This window comes from Callithrix jacchus, chromosome 9 (assembly GCF_049354715.1).
Source record: "Callithrix jacchus isolate 240 chromosome 9, calJac240_pri, whole genome shotgun sequence".
In the NCBI taxonomy this organism is placed as follows: Eukaryota; Metazoa; Chordata; class Mammalia; order Primates; family Cebidae; genus Callithrix; species Callithrix jacchus.
In genome coordinates this window covers 66,523,504-66,549,307 of record NC_133510.1, presented here as the reverse complement: position 1 = coordinate 66,549,307, position 25,804 = coordinate 66,523,504, and the positions used below count along the sequence as shown (strand labels likewise).

The following is a 25,804-nucleotide window of genomic DNA, read 5'->3' as shown; positions in this document are numbered from 1 at the left end:
CTAATTGTGTCCACAAGGCTGTGTGTTAACATTGATAGCAAACTTGGTTACCTTTATTTTCTGAGAGTTGAATTTTAAAAGAAAATCAGATACCAAGTGAGAACACAACCTTGAGTTAAACAATTAAAAATCAGGTGACAGTCAGAACATGTTGGAGAAATTTATGATTATAAAAACCATGAAACCGATCTTTTTTTACAACAAAGCTGCTTGCTTTTTCTTAATCATCTAGTGACTGCTCTCAGGCCAGTTCTGGAACTTTCCTTAGTCCCTTCTGCTCTTCTGAATTAGTTCTTGATTGGTGGTGACATCTCAGAAGTTCTGAGGACCACAAAGAAAGCAGTGTCAGTTCACTAAGTTGGGCCTTTTTTTTTTTTTTTTGAGATGGAATTTCTCTCTGTGGCCCCGGGCTGGAATGCAATGGCAGGTTCTCAGATCGCTGCAACTTCCGCCTCCCAGTTGACAGGATTCTCCTGCTTCAGTCTCCTGTGTAGCTGGAATTACAGGCACACACCACCACACCCGGCTAATTTTTTGTATTTTTTTTTTTTTTTTTTTGAGACGGAGTTTCGCTGTTGTTACCCAGGCTGGAGTGCAATGGCACGATCTCAGCTCACCACAACCTCCGCCTTCTGGGTTCAAGCAATTCTCCTGCCTCAGCCTCCCAAGTAGCTGGGACTACAGGTGTGTACCACCATGCCCAGCTAATTTTTGTATTTTTAGTAGAGACAGGGTTTCACCTTGTTGACCAGGATGGTCTCGATCTCTTGACCTTGTGATCCACCCGCCTTGGCCTCCCAAAGTGCTGGGATTATAGACGTGAGCCACCGAACCCGGCCTAATTTTTTGTATTTTTAATAGAGACAGGGTTTCACTGTGTTGGCCAGATTGATCTCGAACATCTGACCTCATGATCCACCTGCCTCAGCCTCCCAAAGTGCTGGGATTACAGGCGTGAGCCACCACATCTGGTCGTATTTTCCTTTTAGTATTATATCCTCATATTCCGTGTTAAGGTAGAGAAGGAAATTTTTTCTAGAAGGCAGAGACATCTGGGGTATATGAGTCTTACCATTTGAACACTTTCAAGTAACAGTACATTTTACCATGGTTTTGATAACCTGCCATGGAACTAATAATAAGCTGCTGAGAGGCAGGGATCCCTTGGTATATAGAAAGAGCCCTGGACTTTGTATGAAAAACACTTGGGTTTTATCTCCAGCTTAGCCAGCTAATGTCTCTGTAACTTTACAAACATCTAATGTTTCACTTAACCTCTCTGAGACTTGGTTTCCTTCCCTGTAAATTGATAGTTGTGGCCATGTACCATGTCTCAGCCCAGCATTTTGGGAGACTGAGGCAGAAGATCACTTGAGCCTAGGAGACCAGCCTGGGCAACATAGGGAATACAAAAAAATTTTTTTAATTAGCTGAGCATGGTGGTGTACACCTGTGGTCCCAGCTGCTCAGGAGGTTGAGGTGGGAGGATCACATGAGCCTGGGAGGGTTGAGGCTGCAGATAGCCATGGCCACACCACTACACTACAGCCTGAACAACAGAGCAAGACCCTGTCTCCAAAAAGAAAAAAAACGGGCCAGGTATGGCAGCTCACACCTGTAATCCCAGCACTTTGGGAGGGCCAAGGCAGGCAGATCACCTGAGGTCAGGAGTCCAAGACCAGTCTGGCCGACATGGTGAAACCCCGTCACTACTAAAAAAGAAAGCAGGGGTGGTGGTGGGTACCTGTGATCCCAGCTACTTGGGAGGCTAAGGCAGGAGAACTGCTTGAACCCATGAGGCAGAGGTGGCAGTGAGCTGAGATCGTGCCACTGCACTCCAGCCTGAGCGACAAGAGCAAGATTCCGTCTCCAAAAAAAAAAAAAAAAACGATGGTTGTGATTTCTTCCTCACGTGGTTTTTTTTTTTTTACAGGTGTCAATCCTCAAAAGTACTGTACAGAATGTGTTATGTGAGATGGATTTATATTGATCTTTTTTATCCAAGAAACAGGGAAGGTAGTAACTGAATAGAAGTAGTTATAAAATTAAAAGATCGTAAATGAGTGAATATAGTAGAAGATAAAAGGTTGCCCCCACAGGCCAGTCATACTTTCTAGGAGGTATCTCAGACACTGGACCCTTTCCATATGTAAATGTGTGTTTATGCATAAGTATTCTATAACTTTTAAATTACTTATTGCTTGCTTTTTCTTTTTGTGCCACTATACTGTGCTTTCTCCTTATTTATGTCTGCATAGTACCCCTTCATAGAAATGCCATAATTTCTATGAAGAAATTATGGGGAGTGTCTGTGTTGCTTTTTTTCTCAATATGTTTTACAACATTGCATTGTACAATTCTGTAAATACCTGAGTGTTGGTGAATAATCTTTCTCTTGCCTTTTAAAACAGCAAAAAAGAAGAATAAGAAGGGGAAGACTATCTCCCTTACAGACTTTCTGGCTGAGGATGGGGGAACTGGTGGAGGAAGCACCTATGTTTCCAAACCAGTCAGCTGGGCTGATGAAACAGATGACCTGGAAGGAGATGGTAATTTTTCTTTTGTCCTCATGTTTGGAATATTTATTATTTTCTACACAAAACCTGTTTCATAACAATTCACACCATTTGTAATCTGCAAAGAGCTTACTCATTCTGTACCACCTGAAATCTTACATAGTTTATAGAATCTAAGGTCAGAGGTTTGGGCTATCAGACTTTGCAGTGAAGACTGAAGTGGTCATTTTAAGAGAGCTTTGCTAGTTCTTGTTCTTGAATTAACAGATTTCTTCAGTTACTATTCTTTTTGGCCTCATTTTCTTCATTTTGAAAGTAGGAACTAGATTATCTTTTAAAAGTTCTTCTAGGTCTAAAATTCTGTGGGGTCCTCATAAAGTGATGTTTCAGGCCAGGCATAGTGTCTCACACCTGTAATTAATCCCAGCACTTTGGGAGGCCAAAGTGGGTGGATCACAAGGTCAGGAGATGGAGACCATCCTGGCTAACATGGTGAAATTCTGTCTCTACTAAAAATACAAAAAATTAGCTGGGTGTGGTGGCGTGTACCTATAGTCTAGCTATTCGGGAGGCTGAGGCAGGAGAATTGCTTACCCAGTAGGTGGAGGTTGCAGTCAGCAGAGATCTCACCACTGTACTCCAGTCTGGGCAACAGCAAAACTCCGTCTCAAAAAGAAAAAAAAAGGTAAGATGGGCTATAATGAATATAAAGTACCTGGCACACAGTAATATTCCATAAAGAGTTGTATTTACGGAATAGTATTTCTTTGCTACATAAGGATTAAAGTGTCATAATTCATCTCAGAAGCATCTTTTTAAAAATGCCCTTATTATTGAACTCTCACTCTTTTTTTGTCTGTTTCCCAATATAGCATGTTTAATACTTTGCAGTTAACATGCGTCCTCTTGTTCTATGACAGCAATGAGAGAAGTTTCTTCTAATTTCTTACATTCATTCCTCTATCCTAGTTTCAACAACTTGGCACAGTAATGACGACGATGTGTATAGGGCGCCTCCAATTGACCGTTCCATCCTTCCCACTGCTCCACGGGCTGCTCGGGAACCCAATATCGACCGGAGCCGTCTTCCCAAATCACCACCCTACACTGCTTTTCTAGGGAACCTACCCTATGATGTGACAGAAGAGTCAATTAAGGAATTCTTCAGAGGATTAAATGTAAGTGTAAAGTTATAATATTTAACTGGATATTGTCTGAAAAAGACTAGTTGTGGAATGGGCAGTTCCTCTTCATCAAAAAAACAATTAGAAATATAATTTAAGGCTAGGCTCAGTGGCTCACACCTGTAATCCAGCACTTCGGGAGGCCGAGGCGGGTTGGTCATTTGAAGTCAGGAGTTTGAGACCAGCCTGGCTAATATGGTGAAACCCCATCTCTACTGAAAATACAAAAATTAGCTGGGTGTTGTGGTACATGCCTATCATTCCAGCTATTTAGGAGGCTGAGGTTGTAGTGAGGTGAGATTGTACCACTGTACTCTAGCCTGGATGACAGAATGAAACTCTGTTTCCAAAAATAAAAAAGGAAATAGAATTTAGGATTTTTTTTCTTTTTTGAGATGGAGTTTCACTCTAGTTGCCCAGGCTGGAGTGCAATGGTGCAATCTCGGCCCACTGCAACCCCTGTCTTCCAGGTTCAAGCAATTCTCCCTTAGCCTCCTGAGTAGCTGGGATTATAGGCATGTGCCACCATGTCTGGCTAAGTTTTTGTATTTAGTAGAGACAGGGTTTCATCATGTTGGTCAGGTTGGTCTTGAACTCCTTACCTCAGACGATTCACCCTCTTCAACCACCCAGAGTGCTGGGATTACAAGCATGGGCCACCACACCCAGCCCGAATATCTTTTTTTAAGGGTTAAATTCGTATCATTCAAAATATAGAAGGTATAGTAGGGCGTTTAGTAAAGTCTCTACCATACGTCTGCATCAGTTTTTCTTCTGAGACAACCATGTTCTTGTGTATTCAGAAAAATTCATGCCCATACCGTAATGCTTTTTAGTACCCTCAAAAAATGGCAAATGAAGAAGAATGTTGGAAACTTTGTTGTTGTTTCTTGTTCCTTCAGATCAGTGCGGTGCGTTTACCACGTGAACCCAGCAATCCAGAGAGGTTGAAAGGTTTTGGTTATGCTGAATTTGAGGACCTGGATTCCCTGCTTAGTGCCCTGAGTCTCAATGAAGAGGTAAAGAAAACAAGAGTGGGCATATGAGGGGTGTAAGTTCACAAATCTCATGTTTATCCAACTGATTTTTTTTAGGTTGAGTGAGTGGCTCACTTCACAGATTCCCATCTCTGCAAATAAAGGCCTGCATTATTTAACATTATATCACTTAACATTCAACATCTAGCAAGTCACACTGAAGCAAATTCAGTAGGCCCCAGTAATTTAAAGAGGTGCTCAGGTGGAAAATTGGAGAAACCCACCACACACCAGGTCTCTAAGTCTCACATTGATTTGCTCAGTGTTGCCTCAACAATTATGGCTTTGCTTTTTCACAGTAATCTGACCTAATAAAGGCAAACAGAAAAATCAAAGTTTGTTTAGTATTGAAAGGCATGTCTCATTTTCAGGAAGTGTTGTCATGGTATTTTTGTTCGTGTAAGAGGATTTGGAAACATTTCCTACAAAGGAATATTTTATAGAGAGTGACAGTAAACATGTCCTTCTGCTTGTTAACACTGCCCACAAATGTTTTCCCATCCCAGGACTTGAGAGGCTTATATCTGGGAAGAGAAAACACTTCCTCCTTTAATTCTGAGAACCCCTTACTGCTTTTCGATAAGGCAATTTCTAGTGCCATTTGTGCCATAATTCTGTAGTCCAAATTTGCCACGTGACATGATTAAAATGAACACCTCTTAGGAATAGTTTTGTTGCCTGATAATTGAGTATCGTCATGACAGTCTGTAGTCAGCGTGAAATGGAGACGAAAAATTAATGTACTTAGTTAAATTTAAACGCATATGAAGGTCTAAGCTTGTTCCAGAGTTACTCTTATTCGATTATTTTTAGATTTTATAAACATTATCGGTCTTTACTCAGTCTGGTTAAGAAAAAGAATACCATGCAATTGTTACTATTTGAAGTTTACTAGATTAACTATTACTTAATATATTGTTGTGGTTCATATTTAGGAGTTACTTTTTTACTAGAGATTTCATTATGGTGGTGTTTAATATAGTTTTGGGTATTTTTAACTAAAAATCATTGTTATCCTTCTTCAACTGTAGATTCTACTATGAAATGAGGAAAAATCAGCAATAGAATTAATAGGGTTCAAAGTGATGTGGGAAAGGGCAGTCAGAGGGTAGCTCTGGAAGAACTTACTTATCCAAAGGTAATACTGAGTGAAAGAACCTAAGATTGTAGACAAAGCATGCTTTATGCAATTTTGCTAGAATATAGTATTAGGAGGGGCTCTATAAATGTGTTGGGTGTTTTTGTTTTTAAGAGACAGGGTCTTGCTGTATTGCCCAGGCTAGACTTGAACTCCTAGGCTCAAGTGATCCTCTTGCCTCAGTCTCCCAAATAGCTGAGACTGCAGGTACATGCCACTACATCTGGCTTCTATAAATTTTGGATTAAAAAAAATTGCTGTGACACCAAATATGCCTTTTATTTAGCTAGTTATGTGAGAATTATTTTTAATTTACTATACTTGACAAATTACCTTGGATAGTTAAAAAGTTGATTCTGTTCTGTAAAATTCAGATTTGTAAAAATAGCATGTTTGTTGACCTGATATTTAAGGCCAACTTAAATTTGTTGAATTTTTAAGTCTTTATAAAGGACTCTTTAGCCCGCAAATTGGAGTGTTAGCTAGATTACAGTGTTTTCCTTTATCTTCCTTCCCCTAGTGCTTCTGCTATGCCCAGACGTTCAAGGTCACTCAAGGGATTTGTGCATAATGGGGCAAAAGGTTGGTTAATATGGTCCTATGCTCTCAGTCTCTAGGTAACAGGAGAATTCGAGTGGACGTTGCTGATCAAGCACAGGATAAAGGTAAGGAAAGTGGTAGAGATTTCTGTTTGGTAATGGTAGGATGACACCAAGGCATCCTTTCCCAGAAAATTTGAATAGGGGTAGTGGTGGGCCTGCCTGAGTCTATAGTAACAGTTTTCAACCAGTTTTGCCCCAAAGGGGACTTTTGCCAATGTCTGAAGACATTATAGGTTGTCACAATAAAGTCCAGGGGTTAATTCTGTAGTGGATAGGACAACCCCCATCAATAAAGAATTATACAGCCCAAAATGCGTGTCAAGATTGAGAAGCCCTGATTGAACTAGATGAACATTAAATATATGATAAGTAGGTTAGCTGTCTAACAGCACATTGGGCACTAAAGGGACCTAATTTGTATATGTTTCAGGAACTCCTGTCCTACACAGAATTTGATATAGCTAAGCATTAAACCAGTAGGAAAGAATGGGAGGAAAAGAATTACTCCTGTTGAATTGGAGCATGTACTTATGGGGCCTGAGGTAACTGGGATGACAGTGTGATATAAAAGTGCAAAATAGGGTAAAAATGGGGTTTTCTGTGTGTGAGAAATATTGGGCCAAGTTTTTATGAGCTAACTTACGGTTTTTGTTTTAATGTATCTAGACAGGGACGATCGTTCTTTTGGCCGTGATAGAAATCGGGATTCTGACAAAACAGATACAGACTGGAGGGCTCGTCCTGCCACAGATAGCTTTGATGACTACCCGCCTAGAAGAGGTGATGATAGCTTTGGAGACAGTAAGTTTGTGTTTATGAAGTTAGTTTGTTCTGTACCCTGGGAGGCTATTTAGTAGTAGGACAGATGTATTACAGATTATCACATTAACAGAAGGGGGAAAGCAGGTGAAGGAAAATTTTTGATAATATCCAAAAGAATTGATAGATGCAGAAAACAAATTTGATAAATTAATAGTTTAAGAAATGTAAACAAAGGGACAGACATTTCTCTTTTTTTGTAAACAATTGTTTATAAAGAAACCTAGCTGGGTGTGGTGGCTCACACCTATACTCCCAACACTTTGGGAGGCCAAGGCAGGCAGATTGCTTGAGGCCAGGAGTCAGACCAGCCTGACCAACAAAACAAGATCCTATCTACCAAAAAAAAAAGATGTGGTGGTGTGCACCTGAGCAAAGAGGACTGCTTGAGCCAGGAGGTCTACACTGGGTGACAGATCGAGACCCTATCTCAAAAAAAAAACCCAAAAAACCAACAGATTACACAAAGCGAGCTATTTGAAATAAAGAGATCATGCTGGGCACAGTGGCTCACGCCTGTAATTCCAGCACTTTGGGAGACAGAAGCAGGTGAATCACCTGAGGTCACGAGTTCGAGACAAGCCTGACCAACATGGAGAAACCCCATCTCTACTAAAAATACAAAATTAACTGAGCATGGTGGCTCATTCCTGTAATCCCAGCTACCTGGGAGGCTGAGACAGTATTGCTTAAACTCAGGAGGCAGAGGTTGCAGTGAGCCAAGATTGTACCATTGCACTCCAGCCTGGGCAACAAGAGCAAACTCCATCTCAGAAGAGTTCACCATGGTTGCTGGGTGAGCAGCATACAAAGATCAGTTGCATTATTATATCCTTATAGCAAATAATTAAAATGTAATTTTTTTTAATAAAAATATTGATTCACTTTAAAATACTCAAGATACAGCAGTGAACAAACATATAGCAGTGAACAAAAACAAAATCCTATCTTTATTGGGCATACGTTATAGTGGAGGGAAGAGACAGTGTGTGAATAATTAAATGGTTCAGGGACAGAAAGAGGAATGGGAAATATTGTGGGGTAGGAGTAGAGATTAATTACATCCACCACTTAAATCTAACAAAAACCTTTATGGGAAAAATTATGCAACTGTATTAAAATATGCAAAAATAGACAACACTAATTATTTTTAAAATGGAAAGAAGCTACTACCCAATAAAAATAAGTAGTGGTTTGTCTGTAATGAAATACTTTGTGGCATAACAATAGGGATAAAATTCAAAACCTGTCACATTAAGGGGGAAAAAACCTGTGTAAATTTGAAAACAATACCATGTAGTATTGATGTGTAAGTTGTAAAACTATAAAGCTATGCATGGTAATTTAACCACCCTTGTGATTGCTGGTAGGAGTAGGGAGAATTCTGTTATTACATCTGTTAACATATTTCTTTTAAACAAAAAACAAACAGGACAAAATATGACACTCACTAAACCTAAGTAATAGGTTCATAAGTTTGTTATAATGGCTTCTTTACTTTTTTTTAATACAAATGTAAGTTTTTAACTATGTACTTTTTTTTTTTATGGCTTCTTTTCTTGTCTATATGTTTGAAATAGCTTAAGTAAAAACAGATAGAAAAAGTTAAATTTACAAGCTCTTTGTTGGTTTTTGTTTTTTCTTTTTTTTTTTGAGATATAGTCTCACTCTGTTGCCCAGATTAGAGTGCAGTGGCAATATTGGCTCACTGCAACCACTGCTCCCAAGTTTGGTGTTCCTTGTTCCTCAGCCTCCTGAGTAGCTGGGAATTCTGATGTGCGCCACCACATCTGGCTTTTTTTTTTTTTTTTTTGAGACGGAGTTTCACTCTTATTGCTTAGGCTGGAGTGCAATGGCACTATCTCGGCTCATCACAGCCTCCGCCTCCCAGGTTCGACCGATTCTTCTTCCTCAGCCTCCCGAGTAGCTGGGATTACAGGCATGAGCCACTGTGCCCAGCTAGTTTTGTACTTTTAGTAGAGATGGGTTTTCACCATGTTGGTCAGACTGATCTTGAACTGAGCTCAGGTGATCTGCCCACCTCGGCCTCCCAAAATGCTGGGATTACAGATGTAAGCCAGCACTCCCGCCACAAGCATTTTAATTTTGTGAAGTGCCTTTTGAGGTTTGTACCAAATATAATTGGGAAGCAGTAAAGGATGTAATTCCTATTAGAGGAGAGTTCTTAACCTTGTAAGATGTAGAAGGAAGAAGAACGGGGCATAGGCTTGAAAAATAAATCAGCAAGTTTATATCTGACTTTTTACGTGTCTTTGTGACACAACAAAGCCTTGGGAAGAACTGCCTGAGGTGATTAACTCTTCAGCATTTATGCAAGAGATTCTATTGTTAACAGGAAGAAATGGCTCTTGAAAGAAAAAGACATTCAGACCAAGAGTCCTGTTTTGAGTCCAGGCATGACTTTTCTCACCTGAAACCTTGAATTTAGAGCAAGCAGGATGGATAACGAGTGAGTGTGCCGTTGTTATCCAAAGCTGCCCCAAAGTAGTGAACCTGAGTTAAAGATCCAGAGACTCCTATCCCAAGCATTAAGGCAAAAAACAGAACCCCAAGGGGTGTTGGGGGTGTATTATACCAGGTATTCCTATGAAATGTCAGTAATAGCATATGCCGCTTTTCTTCAATATGGATCTGTGCTTTCTCAGGAAATACAAGCTTATCATAATTTCAGTATTATCCAAATAAAGTGTAAATTTGCATCTCCAGAAATTAAAAACCCATTTCAAAATAAACACTGGGCTGATTTTCTTGTGTTTGTCCTGTTTTAGATCATTTCTATGATGATTTTACTAATATCAGCATGTTCTTCAATATATAAAGTTTATAATAGTGGGATATGTTGTATCTGGTCAGTAAAAATTATGTGGTTTCCAAAATGGAATCATTTAAAAGACAGCAGCCACAAGAAAAAGATCCCTGTTTGGCCCCCACACATAAATTATCAGCCCTGAAACCATTTGTGAGGTTTTTTTTTTTTTTTTTTAGTTGATTTATATTTAGAAATTCAGATCTAAAAAAACATAAAAATCTGTGTTGCCAGCTTCTCTCAGAAAACTAGAAGATCCTAGCAACAGTCAGCTGGAGCTAAATAGCAGCTATCCCTTTCATAAACAACTTAACGCTACCCACAGTTTGCTGGCTTGAGCTACTACATTTCTTTATACAATTTCTAGTATTTAGGGTCCTCTGATACTGAAATGCACATGTGTATGTAAAATATATTTAATTTTATTATTTTTTTTTTTTTTGAGACGGAGTTTCGCTCTTGTTACCCAGGCTGGAGTGCAATGGCGCCATCTCTGCTCACCGCAACCTCCGCCTCCCGGGTTCAGGCAATTCTCTTGCCTCAGCCTCCTGAGTAGCTGGGATTACAGGCACGCGCCACCATGCCCAGCTAATTTTTTTTGTATTTTTAGTAGAGATGGGGTTTCACCATGTTGACCAAGATGGTCTCGATCTCTTGACCTCATGATCCACCTGCCTCGGCCTCCCAAAGTGCTGGGATTACAGGCTTGAGCCACTGCGCCCAGCAAAATATACTTTATGATATAAACAACATTGCAGTGAATGTCTTTGTACGTGTATCTTTATCACACATCCAGTTATTTCCTCAGGATAAATTCATAGAAATTGTTGGCCAAGAAGGGTATACATTACTTCAGATTTTTTGGTGCATAGTTCTAATACTACTTTCAGCATTTGTACTTATTTATTTAGAAAGGAAGTCTCTATCACCCAGATGACTTGGCTTGGCTCACTGCAACCTCGGCCTCCCTGGCTCAAGTAATCCTCCCACCTCAGCCTTCCAAGCAGCTGGGACCACACGTGCGCCACCATACCTGGCTAATTTTTTGTATTTTTGATAGAATCATGGTTTCACCATGTTGCCCAGGCTGGTTTCGAATTCCTGAGCTCAGATGATCCACCATACTCAGCTTCCCAAAGTGTATTTTTACTGTTTTAAATTATGATCAGCAGGGCAGAAATTGATTTAAGCTCCTAAACTTCGCCAACACTAGATGTTATTTATTTTAATCTTTGACATTTTCATGGTAGAAAATGATGTCCTATTAGTCATATGTTGCATACATCATTGTTGCTCATTTTGTTTGCCTTGTAAAGTGGTCTTTGAGGCTGGGTGCTATGGCTCATGCCTGTAATCCCAGCACTTTGGGAGCCCAAGGCTGGAGGACTGCTTAAGACCTGGAGTCTAAGACCAGCCTGGGCAACATAGAGAGACTGTCTCACAAGAACAATTTTTTTAATTAAAAAATAAGTGGTCTTTGGTGCCACACATGGAAGATTCCAGCTGTGTTCTTTTAGTGTCTTGTGCTTACTTTCTTTTTATGTGCATATACATCTTTTCTCCTTCTGGAAATTCATTATGGAATATTTAGAGATTTTTATTTCCAGCCCACCCTTCCCACATGATTAACTAAGCAACATTTATTTCACCAGGGAAACAGAAAATTGAAATACAAATTCTTCCAAACTGATCTGATAGCTTACCATGTTTTTATTAATGGTGTCAGAGAAAGGGGATGGTGTTACTCTTCTCTTTTCTCTAGAGTATCGAGATCGTTATGATTCAGACCGGTATCGCGATGGGTATCGGGATGGGTACCGGGATGGCCCTCGCCGGGATATGGATCGATATGGCGGCCGGGATCGCTATGATGACCGAGGGAGCAGAGACTATGATAGAGGTAATTGCTCTCTTTCAGCAACTTTTTGCCTTTTTTTTTTTTTTTTTTTTTTTTGGTCTTTGCTGTGATGATTATAATTTGGAATATATTTTCAGGCTATGACTCCCGGATAGGCAGCGGCAGAAGAGCATTTGGCAGTGGATACCGCAGGGATGATGACTACAGAGGAGGCGGGGACCGCTATGAAGACCGATATGACAGACGGGATGATCGGTCATGGAGCTCCAGAGATGATTACTCTCGGGATGATTATAGGCGTGATGATAGAGGTAATAGTTTTATTTTGCTTACTTCATGGAGCAGAAACTCAGAAAACTGGAAATTTTCGGATTGTGTTAACTGAGTCAGGCACAAATATAATTTGCACATTGTACAGGAAGCAGCAAAGCATAGTAGAAAGAGCTTTGGCTAAGGATGACATCAGTAGAAGTAAAGAAGTCGAATTCTTTTCATCTTATGCCTTCACAGATAGATTTTTCAGTTAAAATTTACTGAGTAAACAGTAGAAATGGAAAAAAAAATTGCCAGATACTGTTATGTTATAGATTTTTCAGTTAAAATTTACTGAATAAACAGTAGAAATGGAAAAAAAAATTGCCAGATACTGTTACGTTGTGATCTCAATAAATTATACTTAAAACTGATTTTAGCTCCATTTTTCAAGTGACAGAAATGAAACTGGGACTAAACATAGTCCTATAGCCCATAATTGTTACTATCCCACCACTTTGGGAGCCCAAGGCTGGAGGACTGCTTAATTGTTCCTATGTGGTTAAAAACCACATATTAAGGCCAGGTGTAATAGCTCACACCTATAATCTCAGCACTTAGGGAGGCTGAGGTGGGCAGATCATTTGAGGTCAAGAGTTTGAGACCAGCCTGGCCAACATGGTGAAACCCCATCTCTACTAAAAATACAAAAATTAGGTGGCCGTAGTGGCGTACACATGTCGTCCCAGCTACTGGGAAGGCTAAGTCAGGAGAATTGCTTGAGCCCAGAGGCAGAGGTTGCACAACGTGAGCTGAGATCGCGCCACTGCACTCCAGCCTGGGCAACAGAGTAAAACTGTCTCACAAAACAAACAGAAAAGCATTGCTGATTTCAATACCTTTATACCACAATAAGTGATGTTCGTTAATTATAAAGGTGGGATTTTGGTACACCTATTCTAAAATTATCCCCTAATACTGTAACATAAACAACGTTAACTGCTATAAACCTAAACTGTTAGAAAATACTCATAAATGGCCACCATTTCTGTTCTAACTTTACTGATGTTATATGAAAGGTTATGGTATCTGGCCTAGAATTTTTTTTTTTTTTTTCTGAGACAGAGTCTGGCTCCATCGCCAGGCTGATTGCAGTGGTGGATCTTGGCTCATTGCAGCCTCTGCCTCTCAGGTTTAAGCGATTCTCCAGCCTCTGCTTCCCGAGTAGCTGGGATTATAGGTAGCCACGACCACACTGAGCTAATTTTTGTATTTTTAGTAGAGATGGGGGTTTCCCCATGTTGCCCAGGATGGTCTTGATCTCTTGTCCCCATGATCAGCCTGCCTTGACCTCCCAAAGTGCAGGGATTACAGGCATGAGCCACTGCAGCTGGCCTATTTTTTTCTATCTTTAACATCTTTGTGTTAGTCCTAAACTTTGTGCCAATGGCTTTATATTCATCATCTTCTGTGGTTCCCCAAGAAAAGAAAATCCATCTAGACAACTAATAAAACACAGTGAGATGACAAAATTCATGAGAGCCATATGACAGTTCTATTGTGGTGAAGTCTTTATTCCCTCAAAAAATAATTCAATGTTTATTTTTAAATAAATAAAAAACTTAGTCCCAGCATGGTGACTCACATTTGTAATCCCAGCACTTTGGGAGGCCAAGGCAGGAGGATCACTTGAGCCCAGGAGTTCGAGACCAGCCTTGGAAATATAGTGAGACCCCATGTCTACAAGAAATATAAAAGTTCAACTGAGCATGGTGATAGCATTTACCTGTAGGCCCAGCGTCTTAGGAGGCTGAGGAATGCTTGCGCCTAGGAGGACAAGGCTGCAGTGAGTCAAGGTCATACCACTGCACTTCAGCCAGGGCAACATAGTGAGACCTCATCTAAAAAATAATAAAATAAGTTTTTAAAAAACTGCATTCTTAAAAGCTATTTCCTCAAGCAAGAAGCCTAAAAATAATAGCTAACATTTAGTAAGCATTTACTCTATTCCAGTAGTGAGCTTAGTGCTCGTACAAGTATCGTTTAATTCTTAGATTTCTATGTGGTATAGGTAAAATTACAAGTTAGACAAATGGAGGCTCAGATGTGGGCCTTGTGTTCTCCTTGGCCCTATTTATTTATTTATTTTGAGACAGAGTTTTTTTTTTTTTTTGCTCTTTTACCCAGGCTGGAGTTCAGTGGCACAGTCCTGGCTCACTGCAACCTCCACCTTCCAGGTTCAAGTGATTTTCCTGCCTCAGCCTCCTGAGTAGCTGGGAGTAAAGGTGTGAGCCACCACGCCCGGCTAATTTTTGTATTTTTAGTAGAGATGAGGTTTCACCATGTTGGCCAGGCTGGTCTCTAACTCTTGACCTGGTGATCCACCCGCCTCAGCCTCCCAAAGTGCTGGGATTACAGGCGTGAGCAACCATGCCCAGCCCCTATCCTTGACCTTTTCTTCTCACACTGTTCCTTACCTCTCCACCAGTAGCTGCACAGCTGATTTTTTCTCTTGCTCTTTTCTTGCTCTTACCCCCATTCTCTCTTAAGATCTGCCCTCTTGTCTCAAGTCACTGCTGCTACCTTTGTTGAGACCTATTGCTGCACCCTCATTACTGGCCATTGCCTCCTAACAGAGTTCCCTGCCTTGCTCCATTCTTCATATTGGCCCCGTTGTCAGTTGTCTTTCCGGCGTAAGCTTTAATAACCTTATTCTCCTCCTTTTAGACCTTTCTCATTTCCCATGGCCTGGAAGATAGTCCTCTCTCCATTTCTCTGACATACATGGGTCTTCACTGTTTGCCCACCATTTACATTTTCTTTTTTTCCTTCTTGAGACAGGATCTCACCCTGTCACCCAGGCTAGAAGTGCAGTGGCATAATCATGGCTAACTGCAGCCTAAGCCTTCTGAGCTCAAGTGATCCTTCTACCTCATCCTCCCCAGTAGCTGGGACTACAGGTGCATGCCATATGCCTGGCTAATTTTGATGTTTTTTATAGAGATTGGGTTTCTCCACATTGCCCAGGCTGGTCTTGAACTCCCAAGTTCAAGTTATCCACTTCCCTTGGCCTCCCAAATTGCTGGAATTATAGCATGAACCTTCGTGTCCAGTTGTATTCCTTTTTTTGTTCTTTGTTTTTCTGTGTTGTTTTTTGTTGTTGTTGTTTTTTGAGACTCTTGCTCTGTCACCCAGGCTGAAGTGCAGTGGGGCGATCTCAGCTCACTGTGACTTCCACCTTCCAGGTTCAAGAGATTCTTCTGCCTCAGCCTCCCGAGTGGCTGGGATTACAGGCGTGTGCCAACATGCCCAGCTAATTTTTGTATTTTTAGTAGAGGCTGGGTTTCACCAATGTTGGCCAGGCTGGTCTCGAACTCCTGACCTCAGGTGATCCACCCACCTTGGCCTCCCAAAGTGTTGGGATTACAGGCATGAGACACCATGCCTGGCCTTGTTTTCTTTTATTAATATCTTAAGTGAGCCACTTTGTCTGAGCCCCAGTTTTATCTTAGTAAAATGGAGGGGCCATAATACAGATGTAAAATATGTCTAGGAGCCCATATAAACTGTCAGCTTAAAGCCCTCATAGAAAATTTAGATCTTGTTAAACAATACCCTCTGTCTGTAGGTACTATATGCATTTATAGTAAAAGTATAAAGTCAAGTGTGGGCATGATAAAGTCACCTTCTAGTGGTTATTTAGAGGACAGGGTGCAGCTGGTCATGTCATGAGGAGGTTTTAGCTTTTTGTTAAGGTATCATTACTTAAGCCATGTGATTATATACATAGGCTTTCTTTATAATCTCTGTATCTTTTGTATATCTAAAATATTGAGGATAAACAATGATTTTTAGAAATTTTAACTTACTTGAAACACTTAGGTTTCTCTTGAAATAATTCCCACAACTTGAATCATGGAAAAAAATCAGACTGCCTTAAGAGTTTATTTGTTCAGTGTTACATGCTTTGCCCCATGAACCACCTGCCAAATTTATATTATACACAGAGACAAGGGTATAAGATCTAGAGTCTTCTTGGCCAAGGTGGGTGGATCACTTGAGTTTGGGAGTTCAAGACCAGCCTGGCCAACGGGGTGAAACCCTGTCTCTACTGAAAATATAAAAATTAGCTGGATGTGGTGCCATGTGCTTGTACTCCCAGCTACTCAGGAGGCTGAGGCAGCAGAATCAGGGAGGCAGAGGTTGCAGTGAGACGAAACTACACCACTGCACTCCAGCCTGGGTGACAGAGCCAGACTCTGTCTCAAAAAAACATAAAGAACTAGAGTCTTGCTATCATTGTCTAAGTTCTTAACACCCAGATTTTGGAGCAAGATACTTTCGTCCAGTAGTTTAATCGTGGTCAAAAATTTGTTCCCATATAAAAGAAATCTTAATAGATTATTAATTTATCATTTAAATATTAACAAGTTTTAGTCTTTCCTGTGGTCTGGTACTACATTATGGATGTGATAGAAAAGTAATTGAACTTGATTATTCAAGCTACCTATATTCTTTCTTTCTTTTTTTTTTTTCTTTTTGGCAGAGTTTCGCTCTTGTTCCCCAGGCTGGATTGTGCAATGGCGTGATCTTGGCTCAGTGCAACCTCCGCCTCCCGGGTTCAAGCGATTATCCTGCCTCAGCCTCCCGAGTAGCTGGGATTACAGGCATATGCCACCACGCCCAGCTAAGTTTGTATTTTTATAGAGACAGGGTTTCTCAATATTGGTCAGGCAGGTCTTGAACTCCCAACCTCAGGTGATCCACCTGCCTCAGCCTCCCAAAGTGCTGGGATATTATAGGCACGAGCAATAGCACCTAGCCTAAGCTACCTATTTTCTAATGATCTCCCATTTGCCTTCTGTGGATTGGTTAGGCCACTAACTTGAATCTCATATAGCATTTCATAAGAGTTGTATCTGTGAATGTGGCTTTCAGCCATTGGCTTCTGGTAATTTGGAAAACTACTACTTAGAGTTTCATTTAACTTAGGTCCGCCCCAAAGACCCAAACTGAATCTAAAGCCTCGGAGTACTCCTAAGGAAGATGATTCCTCTGCTAGTACCTCCCAGTCCAGTCGAGCTGCTTCTATCTTTGGAGGGGCAAAACCCGTTGACACAGCTGCTAGAGAAAGAGAAGTAGAAGAACGACTACAGAAGGAACAAGAGAAGTTGCAGCGTCAGCTGGACGAGCCAAAACTAGAAAGACGGCCTCGGGAGAGGTAGGTTGTCTTCATGATGGATATCCCAATCCAATGGATCTTAATGGGGCATTACATCCCCAGGAGCACTTGGGAAATTTTTGTCATTATTACATCAGTGGTTGTCACTGATGAGCATTTTTAGTGGGCTGGGGCCAGAGCTGTTAGGCAGTATGCAGTGTTGGGGACAGTTTTACATAATGAAGAGTTGTTTCCTATCCATTACAAAAGTGTTTACTATTCAAAGCTGGTATTGTATCTAAAAGACTTAGAGAACTCCTATAAGTAATTGTCCTGAAAAACTAAGCCTGGTAATGAATGGCTTGTAGAACTGTGTTAATATTTAAAAAGGACAGTATTGAAGATTATGTAGGAGAATGTTATTAACTGTATTGATTCTTGCTGAAGTATTTAGAGCCAAAGTGTGTCTTATTGTCTGTAGCTTTCAAATAGTTTGAGGAAAAAATAAATTTATATGCATATACACCTATAGATGAAGCAATTGTGGTAAAATATTAATAAGTGATGGTTTGGCCGGGCACGGTGGCTTACGCCTATAATCCCAGCACTTTGGGAGGCCGAGGTGGGTGGATCACAAGGTCAAGAGATCAAGATCATCCTGGTCAACAAGGTGAAACCCCATCTCTACTAAAAATACAAAAATTAGCTGGGCATGGTGGTGCGCGCCTGTAGTCCCGGCTACTCGGGAGGCTGAGGCAGGAGAATTGCTTGAACCCAGAAGGCGGAGGTTGCAGTGAGCCGAGATCGTGCCATTGCAGTCCAGTTTGGGTAACAACAGTGAAACTCCGTCTAAAAAAAAAAAGTGATGGTTCTTAAGGGGACAGCATGGATCTAAGATGGCCTTCATCGAGCCAGGCATAATGTGTATTTTGTGAAACTTTTTGTACAGACACCCAAGCTGGCGGAGTGAAGAAACTCAGGAACGGGAACGGTCAAGGACAGGAAGTGAGTCGTCGCAGACTGGGACTTCCGCCACATCTGGCAGAAGTAAGTCAGACCAGGGTGGGTATCGTGTTATTGCTGTTTTCCATAAACTGTCCTTAACCAAATTATGCAGAGACTTTGCAGTGTTTAAATTCAGTCATAAATTCTTAATTTGGGTTGCATGAGCTGATTGGAGTTTCATATCTGGTGCTCCAAAGAATCTGAGGAATAGGTACCAGAATAGACCTAGATGATGTGCTTAATAATCTACCACTGAAGCGAATACTTAACTGTTAGGTTTGTCTCTTCATTTTATGTCTTTTTTAATTTCATATATTTTTATTTTATGTCTTGATATCATAGAGTTTTGTTTATTCAGAACAGTCATAGGCTGGGGGTTCTGGGTGAGCTGTCTCCAGGACCAGCCTTTTTTGACGATATCACCAGATAACGTCACGTTCTCAAGCTGTGTTGTTCTGGGTCTTTATTCTTCCTCACTAGTTACTGGTTGATCAAGCTTTTTAGTGTTTGGAAAGCTAACTGGTTCAATTGTAATACCTCCCTTCTCTTTCCATGCTGTGTGTTTTGTTTTGAGACATGGTCTTACTCTGTCACACAGGCTGGAGTGCAGTGGCATGTTGATGGCTCACTGTACCCTCACTCTTGGACTCTCAAGTGATCCTCCCACTTCAGCCTCCCTAGTGCCTAGGACTGTAGGCATAAACCACCACACCCAGCTGCATTTTTCTAATTTTTGTAAAGGTAGTTTCCCCATGTTGCCCAGGCTGGTCACTGTGATGTTTTTTTAAGGTCTTTCCTCCTCTAAACTGATTTGTACTTGCGTGGTTTTTTGTTTGTTTGTTTGTTTGTTTGTTTAAATAAAGATGAGGTCTGACTGTTATCCAGACCGGTCTCGAACTCCTGGGCTCAAGTGATCCGCCTCAGCCTCCCAAAGTGGTAGGATAATAGGAATGAGCCACCACACCCAGCCATGTACTTGAGCATTTCAAAACATAGCTCAAGACTGAAGTGATTTGGAAATTCACTCAGGTGTTGTAGGAGTTTTCTGGAAATTACTAACATGTTTTTATGCCCCTTTTTGTGGCAAAGTAAAAGTATAATATATACTTTTTTTGAGTTGATATATACCTATTTCTGTAGAACTTACGTGTAAAATGTAGAAAGAAGGTTGGGTGGGATGGCTTATGCCTATAATCCCAGCACTTTGGGAGGTCAAGGCGGATGGATCACAAGGTCAGGAGTTCGAGACCGGCTTGACCAACGTGGGGAAACCCCATCTCTACTAAAAATACAAAAATTAGCTGGGTGTGGTGGCAGCCGCCTGTAATCCTGCTACTCAAGAGGCTGAGGCAGGAAAATCGCTTGAACCTGCCAAGATTGTGCCACGGCAGTCCAGCCTGGGCAACAGAGCAAGACTCCATCTCAAAAAAAAAAAAAAAAAAGATAGAATCTGATGAAACAACCTTCTAGTTTTTTATTTTTAAAACAGGATCTTACACCCAGGCTGGAGTGCAGTGGTATCATCATAGCTCACTGCAGCCTTGAACTCCTGGCCTAAAGCAGTTCCCTTGCCCCAGCATCCTAAGTAGCTGTTATGACAGGTGTATGCCACCATGCCTGGCTAAATTTTTTTAATTTTTGTAGAGATGGGGTCTTGCTACATTGCCCAGGCTGGTCTCAAACTCCTGGCCTCAAGCAGTCCCGCTTCAGACTCTAAAAGGAGGCTTCTCGTTTTAAGAAGATACTTATTGCCTTAAAAAAAAAAAAAGTGTAGGTTGTTTTTTGTTTTGTTTTGTTTTTTTGAAATGGGGTCTCACACTATCAACCAGGTTGGAGTGCAGCGACATGATCACAGCTCACCTCATCTTCCCTAGTAGCTGGGACTACCCAGCTAATTTTTCTATTTATTTTGAATCTGGGGTTTCACCATGTTGTCCAGGCTGGTCTGAAACTCCTAGGCTCAAACAATCCACCCCAAGTTGGCCTCCCAGTGTCCTAAGATTACAGGTGTGAGCCACTGCACCCAGCCAGTAGGTGGTTTTTCATAAATGCAATTGTATCATTGTCTATTGTGATGAGTTTTAAGTTGAAGTTGAGCGATGGTTACTAGAATTTGGGGTTTCATCATAGGTCCTCTTTGTATATGTATATTCTCCACATCAAGACACTTTTAACATTGAGAATGCAGACAGGCTGTAAAAGATACTCATTCCTCAAAAGGTCAAATGGCTGGGTATCCCTTAAGATGTATACATGGTTATTATTTTTCCTATTTCTCTGTGCATCAGTAAACCTTGTTCTCGGAAATATTTGGAAACCACTGGTTTAGGGATAAATCCGTCTTTGCGAGCCAAAACTGATGTGCACCGTTTTCCACACTGTTGAGATTCTGGTAGATGCATGAGCATCTGCATCCTGATAATTTGTTCTTTTCACTCTGGCTTCACAGATGCACGAAGGAGAGAGAGTGAGAAGTCTCTAGAAAATGAAACACTCAGTAAGGAGGAAGATTGTCACTCTCCAACTTCTAAACCTCCCAAACCTGATCAGCCCCTAAAGGTAATGCCAGCCCCTCCACCAAAGGAGAATGCTTGGGTGAAGCGAAGTTCTAACCCTCCTGCTCGATCTCAGAGCTCAGACACAGAGCAGCAATCCCCTACAAGGTGAGTCAGCTTGGAAGCAGTAGTTGGTTAGCTGTGCACATTCTTAAATAATGTGATGTAATGATGGAAGATGCCTTAACAGGATACCAGCATTATATAGCATCGTATAAGTTATGCTGGATTTGTTCTCTTAGTGTGCCGGAACTGGCATGTCTTAAGACCCACATGTTCCATTTTCTGGAGTTTTGATAGGCAGTTGACATCACTTTGGTAGCTTGAATTCAGCTATGATGGGAGTACTAATGCCACCCAGATCAAGTCAGAGGCTTCCCTTTTGCCACATCTTGGCAGTGTGGTAGGGGGTAACTTGCCTTAATTTCTCTAAGTCTCATTTGTAAAGAAAATAGCAATACTATTAGCCGGGTATGGTGGCAGGCACCTGTAATCCCAGCTGCTTGGAAGGCTGAGGCAGGGAGAATCGCTTCAACCTCGGAGGCAGAGGTTGCAGAGAGCCGAGATGCGCCATTGCACTCCAGCCTGGGCAACAAGAGTGAGTCTCCGTCTCAAAAAAAGAAAATAGCAATACTAATCCTGCATGATGTGATGACTAGAACGCATATGGCATTTAGTGTTTAAATTACTGCTTTCATTGTTTTCTTTCCCATATTTTAATGTTCATAACATTGAGTATGATTTTGTTTTCTGTAAAGCTTACTGCATTTGGAGGATGATTATAAGTTTCTTGACTTCCTTCTTCCTGAAACAACTGATGAATGTGATTTTGTGTTTTCCTTCTAGTGGTGGGGGCAAAGTGGCTCCAGCTCAACCATCTGAGGAAGGACCAGCCAGGAAAGGTGAGCTCATAGTGTGGGAAATGGGTTTTTCACCTAGAGGCCTAATAAAAAGGCCTCTAAAATTAGATTTTGAAGAGCATGTGTCTTGCACCTGATACTGTGTTAAAAGTTCTGGGGTTGGCTGGGTGTGGTGGCTCACACCTGTAATTCCAGCACTTTGGGAGGCCGAGGTGGGAGGATCACCTGAGGTCAGCAATTCGAGACCAGCTTGGCCAACATGGCAAATACCCCATCTCTACTAAAAATACAAAAATTTAGCCGAATATGGTGGCACACTCCCAGCTACTCGGGAGGCTGAGGCAGGAGAATTGCTTGAATCTGGGAGGCGGAGGTTGCAGTGGTAGAGGGAGTAGTGGCCTCTTTGGAGAAAGTGCCCTTTCCTGGTAGAACATTTCCTTGAAAGGAGGAGAAAAAAATCGGAAACTAAGACATTCAGTCCAGATTAGAAATGTCACCATCAGCAGAGCCAAGGTCACTGCCGAGCGTCACAGTCTTTATTTCCAGCCTGCTTTTCAGGATGGCATATCCCTGCATGGAACTTTTTAGTTGATTTTGTTTGGTTTTTGTAGTTTTATGTGCTATAGAGGACGTGGGAAGAAGGGCTTCAGGAAGGAAGTCTGGAATGGGGCCAAGGTAGTTTCCCTCAGTACTTGCAGGCAGTTTTCTTCAGCTTAAGAGAAATCTTAGGAGAGGGACGTTGATCATTTTACTTGCCTTTTATTTTTTGCATTACTGCTCTAGCAGATGAAAATAAAATAGATGGGATGAATGTCCCGAAAGGCCAAACTGGGAACTCCAGCCGTGGTCCAGGAGACGGAGTGAACAAAGACCACTGGAAGGAGTCAGATCGGTATGTGTGTTCTCGTTCTCATTATCATCCTTCCTCTGACCCACATGCTTTTGTAATTAAGAAGTTAAGTTCTTGGTTCTCAAAGCACTGCCAGATCTCTCATTGTGAGCAAACTGGAGTCAGCCAGCCTAGACAGTTAAGCTTCTGAGAATCTAGAAGTAATACATCATCTAGATAACGAGGACTATTGACTAGAGATGCCTGTTGAGTGCCTTGAAACTGCATGCTTGTAATACATGTTTGTATTAGGCGAGTCTTCTCCTAAAGACGTGGTTTTATGCTTATGTCTCTGCAGGAAAGATGGCAAAAAGGATCAAGACTCCAGATCTGCACCTGAGCCAAAGAAACCTGAGGAAAATCCAGCTTCCGTAAGTATTAAAGGCTGCTCCCAATTTCTTAGAATACTTTTTGCCATTGGACTTATTTACATTTGGAAATACAAAGTGGTTGGAAATAAGGCATTGGTCTTTATCGGAAATAGTGAAAAAAGTTTAGCCTTTTTCTGGTTTCTGCCTTCCTCTGTTCTCATCCTTCTGCAAGGTATAGAGGTGGTGTGAGACTACAGTGAGATCACATTTGCCTCTGATCCTCTTTCCCTAGCTCCTCTCCAGTGGACAGTGCTGATGAGTAAGCAAGTGGGTGTCATCTGTCATCCCCCATGGCCAAAGGATCAGCATCTTTTGTCTTGGGTTTTGATGTGTTAATTCAAGGCCTTCATTATCCTGCGATTCTCATTTTACAGATGTTCAGTTCTGCGAGCAAGTATGCTGCTCTCTCCGTTGATGGTGAAGATGAAAACGAGGGAGAAGATTATGCCGAATAGACCTCAACATCCTGTGCTTTCTCCTAATTTCTCTCCACCCTGGAACATTCGAGAGCAAATCAAGCCTCTATCCAGACAAGACAAAATAAAACTCACCATCTCCTGGAGACCTTTCTTCCCCTTTTTTTTTAAAATGGAATTCTTTTGCATGCTGCTGCAGCCGTTAAAAGTATTGAAGTAACTGGAGAATCGCCAATATAGCCAGAGAGAAAGAGACTACAGCTTTTTGTGGACAAGTTGTGGTGCATTATGTCACCATGCACTTGCCAGTGTGATTAGTGCCTAAGGGCCTCCATTGAGCAGAAATGGTAATGACAGTGACAAAATGTCTGGAATCTGGTTGGGCAGTAGGGGAGGGAGGTATAAGGAAAAGAGTGAGATTTCTACCTTTCTGTTTTTATTCTGTTGTGGCATATATGAATTCTCAAACATTATCTGAATAAATTTTCCACTCTAGGAAAGGTAGATTTAGCCTCAAGTTGTTACAGTCTCCAGGAGGCTGCCAGCCCCTCCTCATACTTAATTCTGAGTTTTGGGGGCCAGCCTAGGGGAAATTCCTTTTTTTTTTTTTTTTTAAACCCCCAAGGAGGTAGTTGGGAGTGAGTCTATAGATCATAAAGCATAGGACTGCATTGGACCAAAATAGATGGGAAAATCATGGTTTGAAAAGCTTTGGGGAGGTGATGAGTCATTTTGCACCAGGTAATAGGGGAAAATTGTGACCTCTAGCAAACATGGTTATTTCCTGGAGCCGGAAGCACTTAGGGGTCGTAATTCCCAGTATTCTTTGTGTCCTGGTTTTACCCTTTCTAAGCACTGTCCTTTTTGAAAGTTTGACTATATCCACATTCTGTTGAAACCTTGAAACTAAAAATTTAGACTCTTGTCACAAAGTTCTTCATGCTGCTCTCAGCCTCCCAAAAAGCTGTAAGTCACATAGAAAACTTCTTGGGCATTTTCTCTCAGCCATGGAGAGCTGTGAAAGGAAGAATCGCTGCTTTTCTCAAGCAAATCTTGATGTCTTTTGGTTCTCACTCCTTGTCTGCTCCTGATGCTTTGACCCCTTTTATAGATCAGAGTGCTCTAGAATAATGGATGATCTTGGGTGGTAAATAAAGGTGGATAAATAGGAACAGGGACAGTTAAATCGGGAGCATTTCTTACAACCTTGAGTTTTTTCCCTGCCCCAAGTTTCCTTCTCCACTGAAATGCCACACCAGTGCTTGTTGGATTTATGAGGTGGCCAGACCAATGTGTGTTTCTTTTTCTTTCTTTCTTTTTTTTTTTTTTTAAAGCTTCCCTTGAGAGAATAAATGGTAATGGAGAGAACTATTTAACAAGGTCCTGGTTTCTCTTGCAACACAGTAGCTAAACTTGCCTGCTTTTATGTGCAGTTTTGTAGGGATCAGCTTGGTAAACAGTATTAGCGGAGAAATGACACCTTGATCTTGGTTTGCAAGCCCTTCTCCCATCAGCCCTAGATTAGGTCCTGTTCAGCCATTCGGGGATGTTGGTTTTTACGTGCTGCAGCAGTGGGCATAATGAATATCATTTATCCGGTGGACAAAGATGTGTACCAAGTGAATTTAAATAATTGGTGTGGATTTGCCAGTGGCTAAGAAGTGGGCTTTTAAAGAGATACTGAAGATTGAAAGGTTTTTTTTTTTTTTTTTTAAAGAAAAACCATTGATTGTAGATAATGAAAAGCTAGGGTTTGCCCTCTTCAGGTCTACTCACCTTCCAAATAGTTGTATCCAAAATGCTTTTTCCCTCTCGCCTACCTTGCCCCATTAAAATATAAACAGGGATTGGTTAATGTCCCTCTCCTGAATACATGTAAAATTTGTACAAAAATATCTTCTATGAAAATGATTTGTAATCTGTAGACTTATTACCTGGGAGATGTCTTGAGATGTAAAATCCCATCCTTTGGGTTGTGGGTTTTTTGTTTTCTCCAAATAAATCTGATCTTTAAAGTTCATTGTAATGCTGAAGTTGATTTACATACTCTGCACTCCCCGTGGTTTTTACTGGAGTCCACTTGCTCCTCCTTCCACCATCTCTGAAGTTTTCATTCAGCATTGGATACCATATTGTCCAACATCAGAGGGTGGGGGTACAAGGGAATCTACTTCAGTGTTTTATCAAGGCCCAATAACAGTTTGCATCCTAGCTCCCCTCTGGCTTTTTTTCCCCCTCTTTGTCCTGGTGTTAATTTTTTAATAGCTGGATATGCCTGCAGTCTATTTCCTATACTGTTTAATTAAGATGTGGG

The 25,804-nt window shown here is 41.2% G+C and overlaps 1 protein-coding gene and 1 long non-coding RNA gene across 26 annotated transcripts in view; one reads left to right on the top strand and one right to left on the bottom strand.

Annotated features, from left to right (window-relative positions):
• Positions 1 to 25,510, top strand: part of EIF4B (eukaryotic translation initiation factor 4B) — a 33,512-nt gene extending 8,002 nt beyond the window's left edge. For 2 of the 25 annotated variants that reach the window (XM_078336587.1, XM_035256670.3), the window contains 15 exons: positions 1,934 to 2,016; positions 2,412 to 2,549; positions 3,486 to 3,694; positions 4,603 to 4,719; positions 6,486 to 6,540; positions 7,144 to 7,278; positions 11,886 to 12,023; positions 12,119 to 12,292; positions 17,226 to 17,454; positions 18,344 to 18,456; positions 20,849 to 21,062; positions 21,801 to 21,856; positions 22,592 to 22,706; positions 23,002 to 23,074; positions 23,449 to 25,510. In XM_078336587.1, the coding sequence (XP_078192713.1) occupies positions 1,962 to 2,016; positions 2,412 to 2,549; positions 3,486 to 3,694; positions 4,603 to 4,719; positions 6,486 to 6,540; positions 7,144 to 7,278; positions 11,886 to 12,023; positions 12,119 to 12,292; positions 17,226 to 17,454; positions 18,344 to 18,456; positions 20,849 to 21,062; positions 21,801 to 21,856; positions 22,592 to 22,706; positions 23,002 to 23,074; positions 23,449 to 23,529 (1,902 nt within the window). In that variant the 5' untranslated portion in view covers positions 1,934 to 1,961 and the 3' untranslated portion in view covers positions 23,530 to 25,510. The remainder of the gene's footprint in view (positions 1 to 1,933; positions 2,017 to 2,411; positions 2,550 to 3,485; positions 3,695 to 4,602; positions 4,720 to 6,485; positions 6,541 to 7,143; positions 7,279 to 11,885; positions 12,024 to 12,118; positions 12,293 to 17,225; positions 17,455 to 18,343; positions 18,457 to 20,848; positions 21,063 to 21,800; positions 21,857 to 22,591; positions 22,707 to 23,001; positions 23,075 to 23,448) is intronic. The other 23 variants (XM_078336592.1, XM_078336591.1, XM_078336590.1 and 20 more) reach the window with 23 other exon arrangements.
• On the bottom strand, positions 185 to 14,136 carry LOC118144242 (uncharacterized). The gene is made up of 3 exons (XR_008473843.2): positions 14,020 to 14,136; positions 3,111 to 3,182; positions 185 to 321 (listed from the first exon to the last, which is right to left on the bottom strand). It is a non-coding gene; the product is annotated as an uncharacterized LOC118144242 (long non-coding RNA).
• Positions 25,511 to 25,804: the final 294 nt, after the last annotated feature.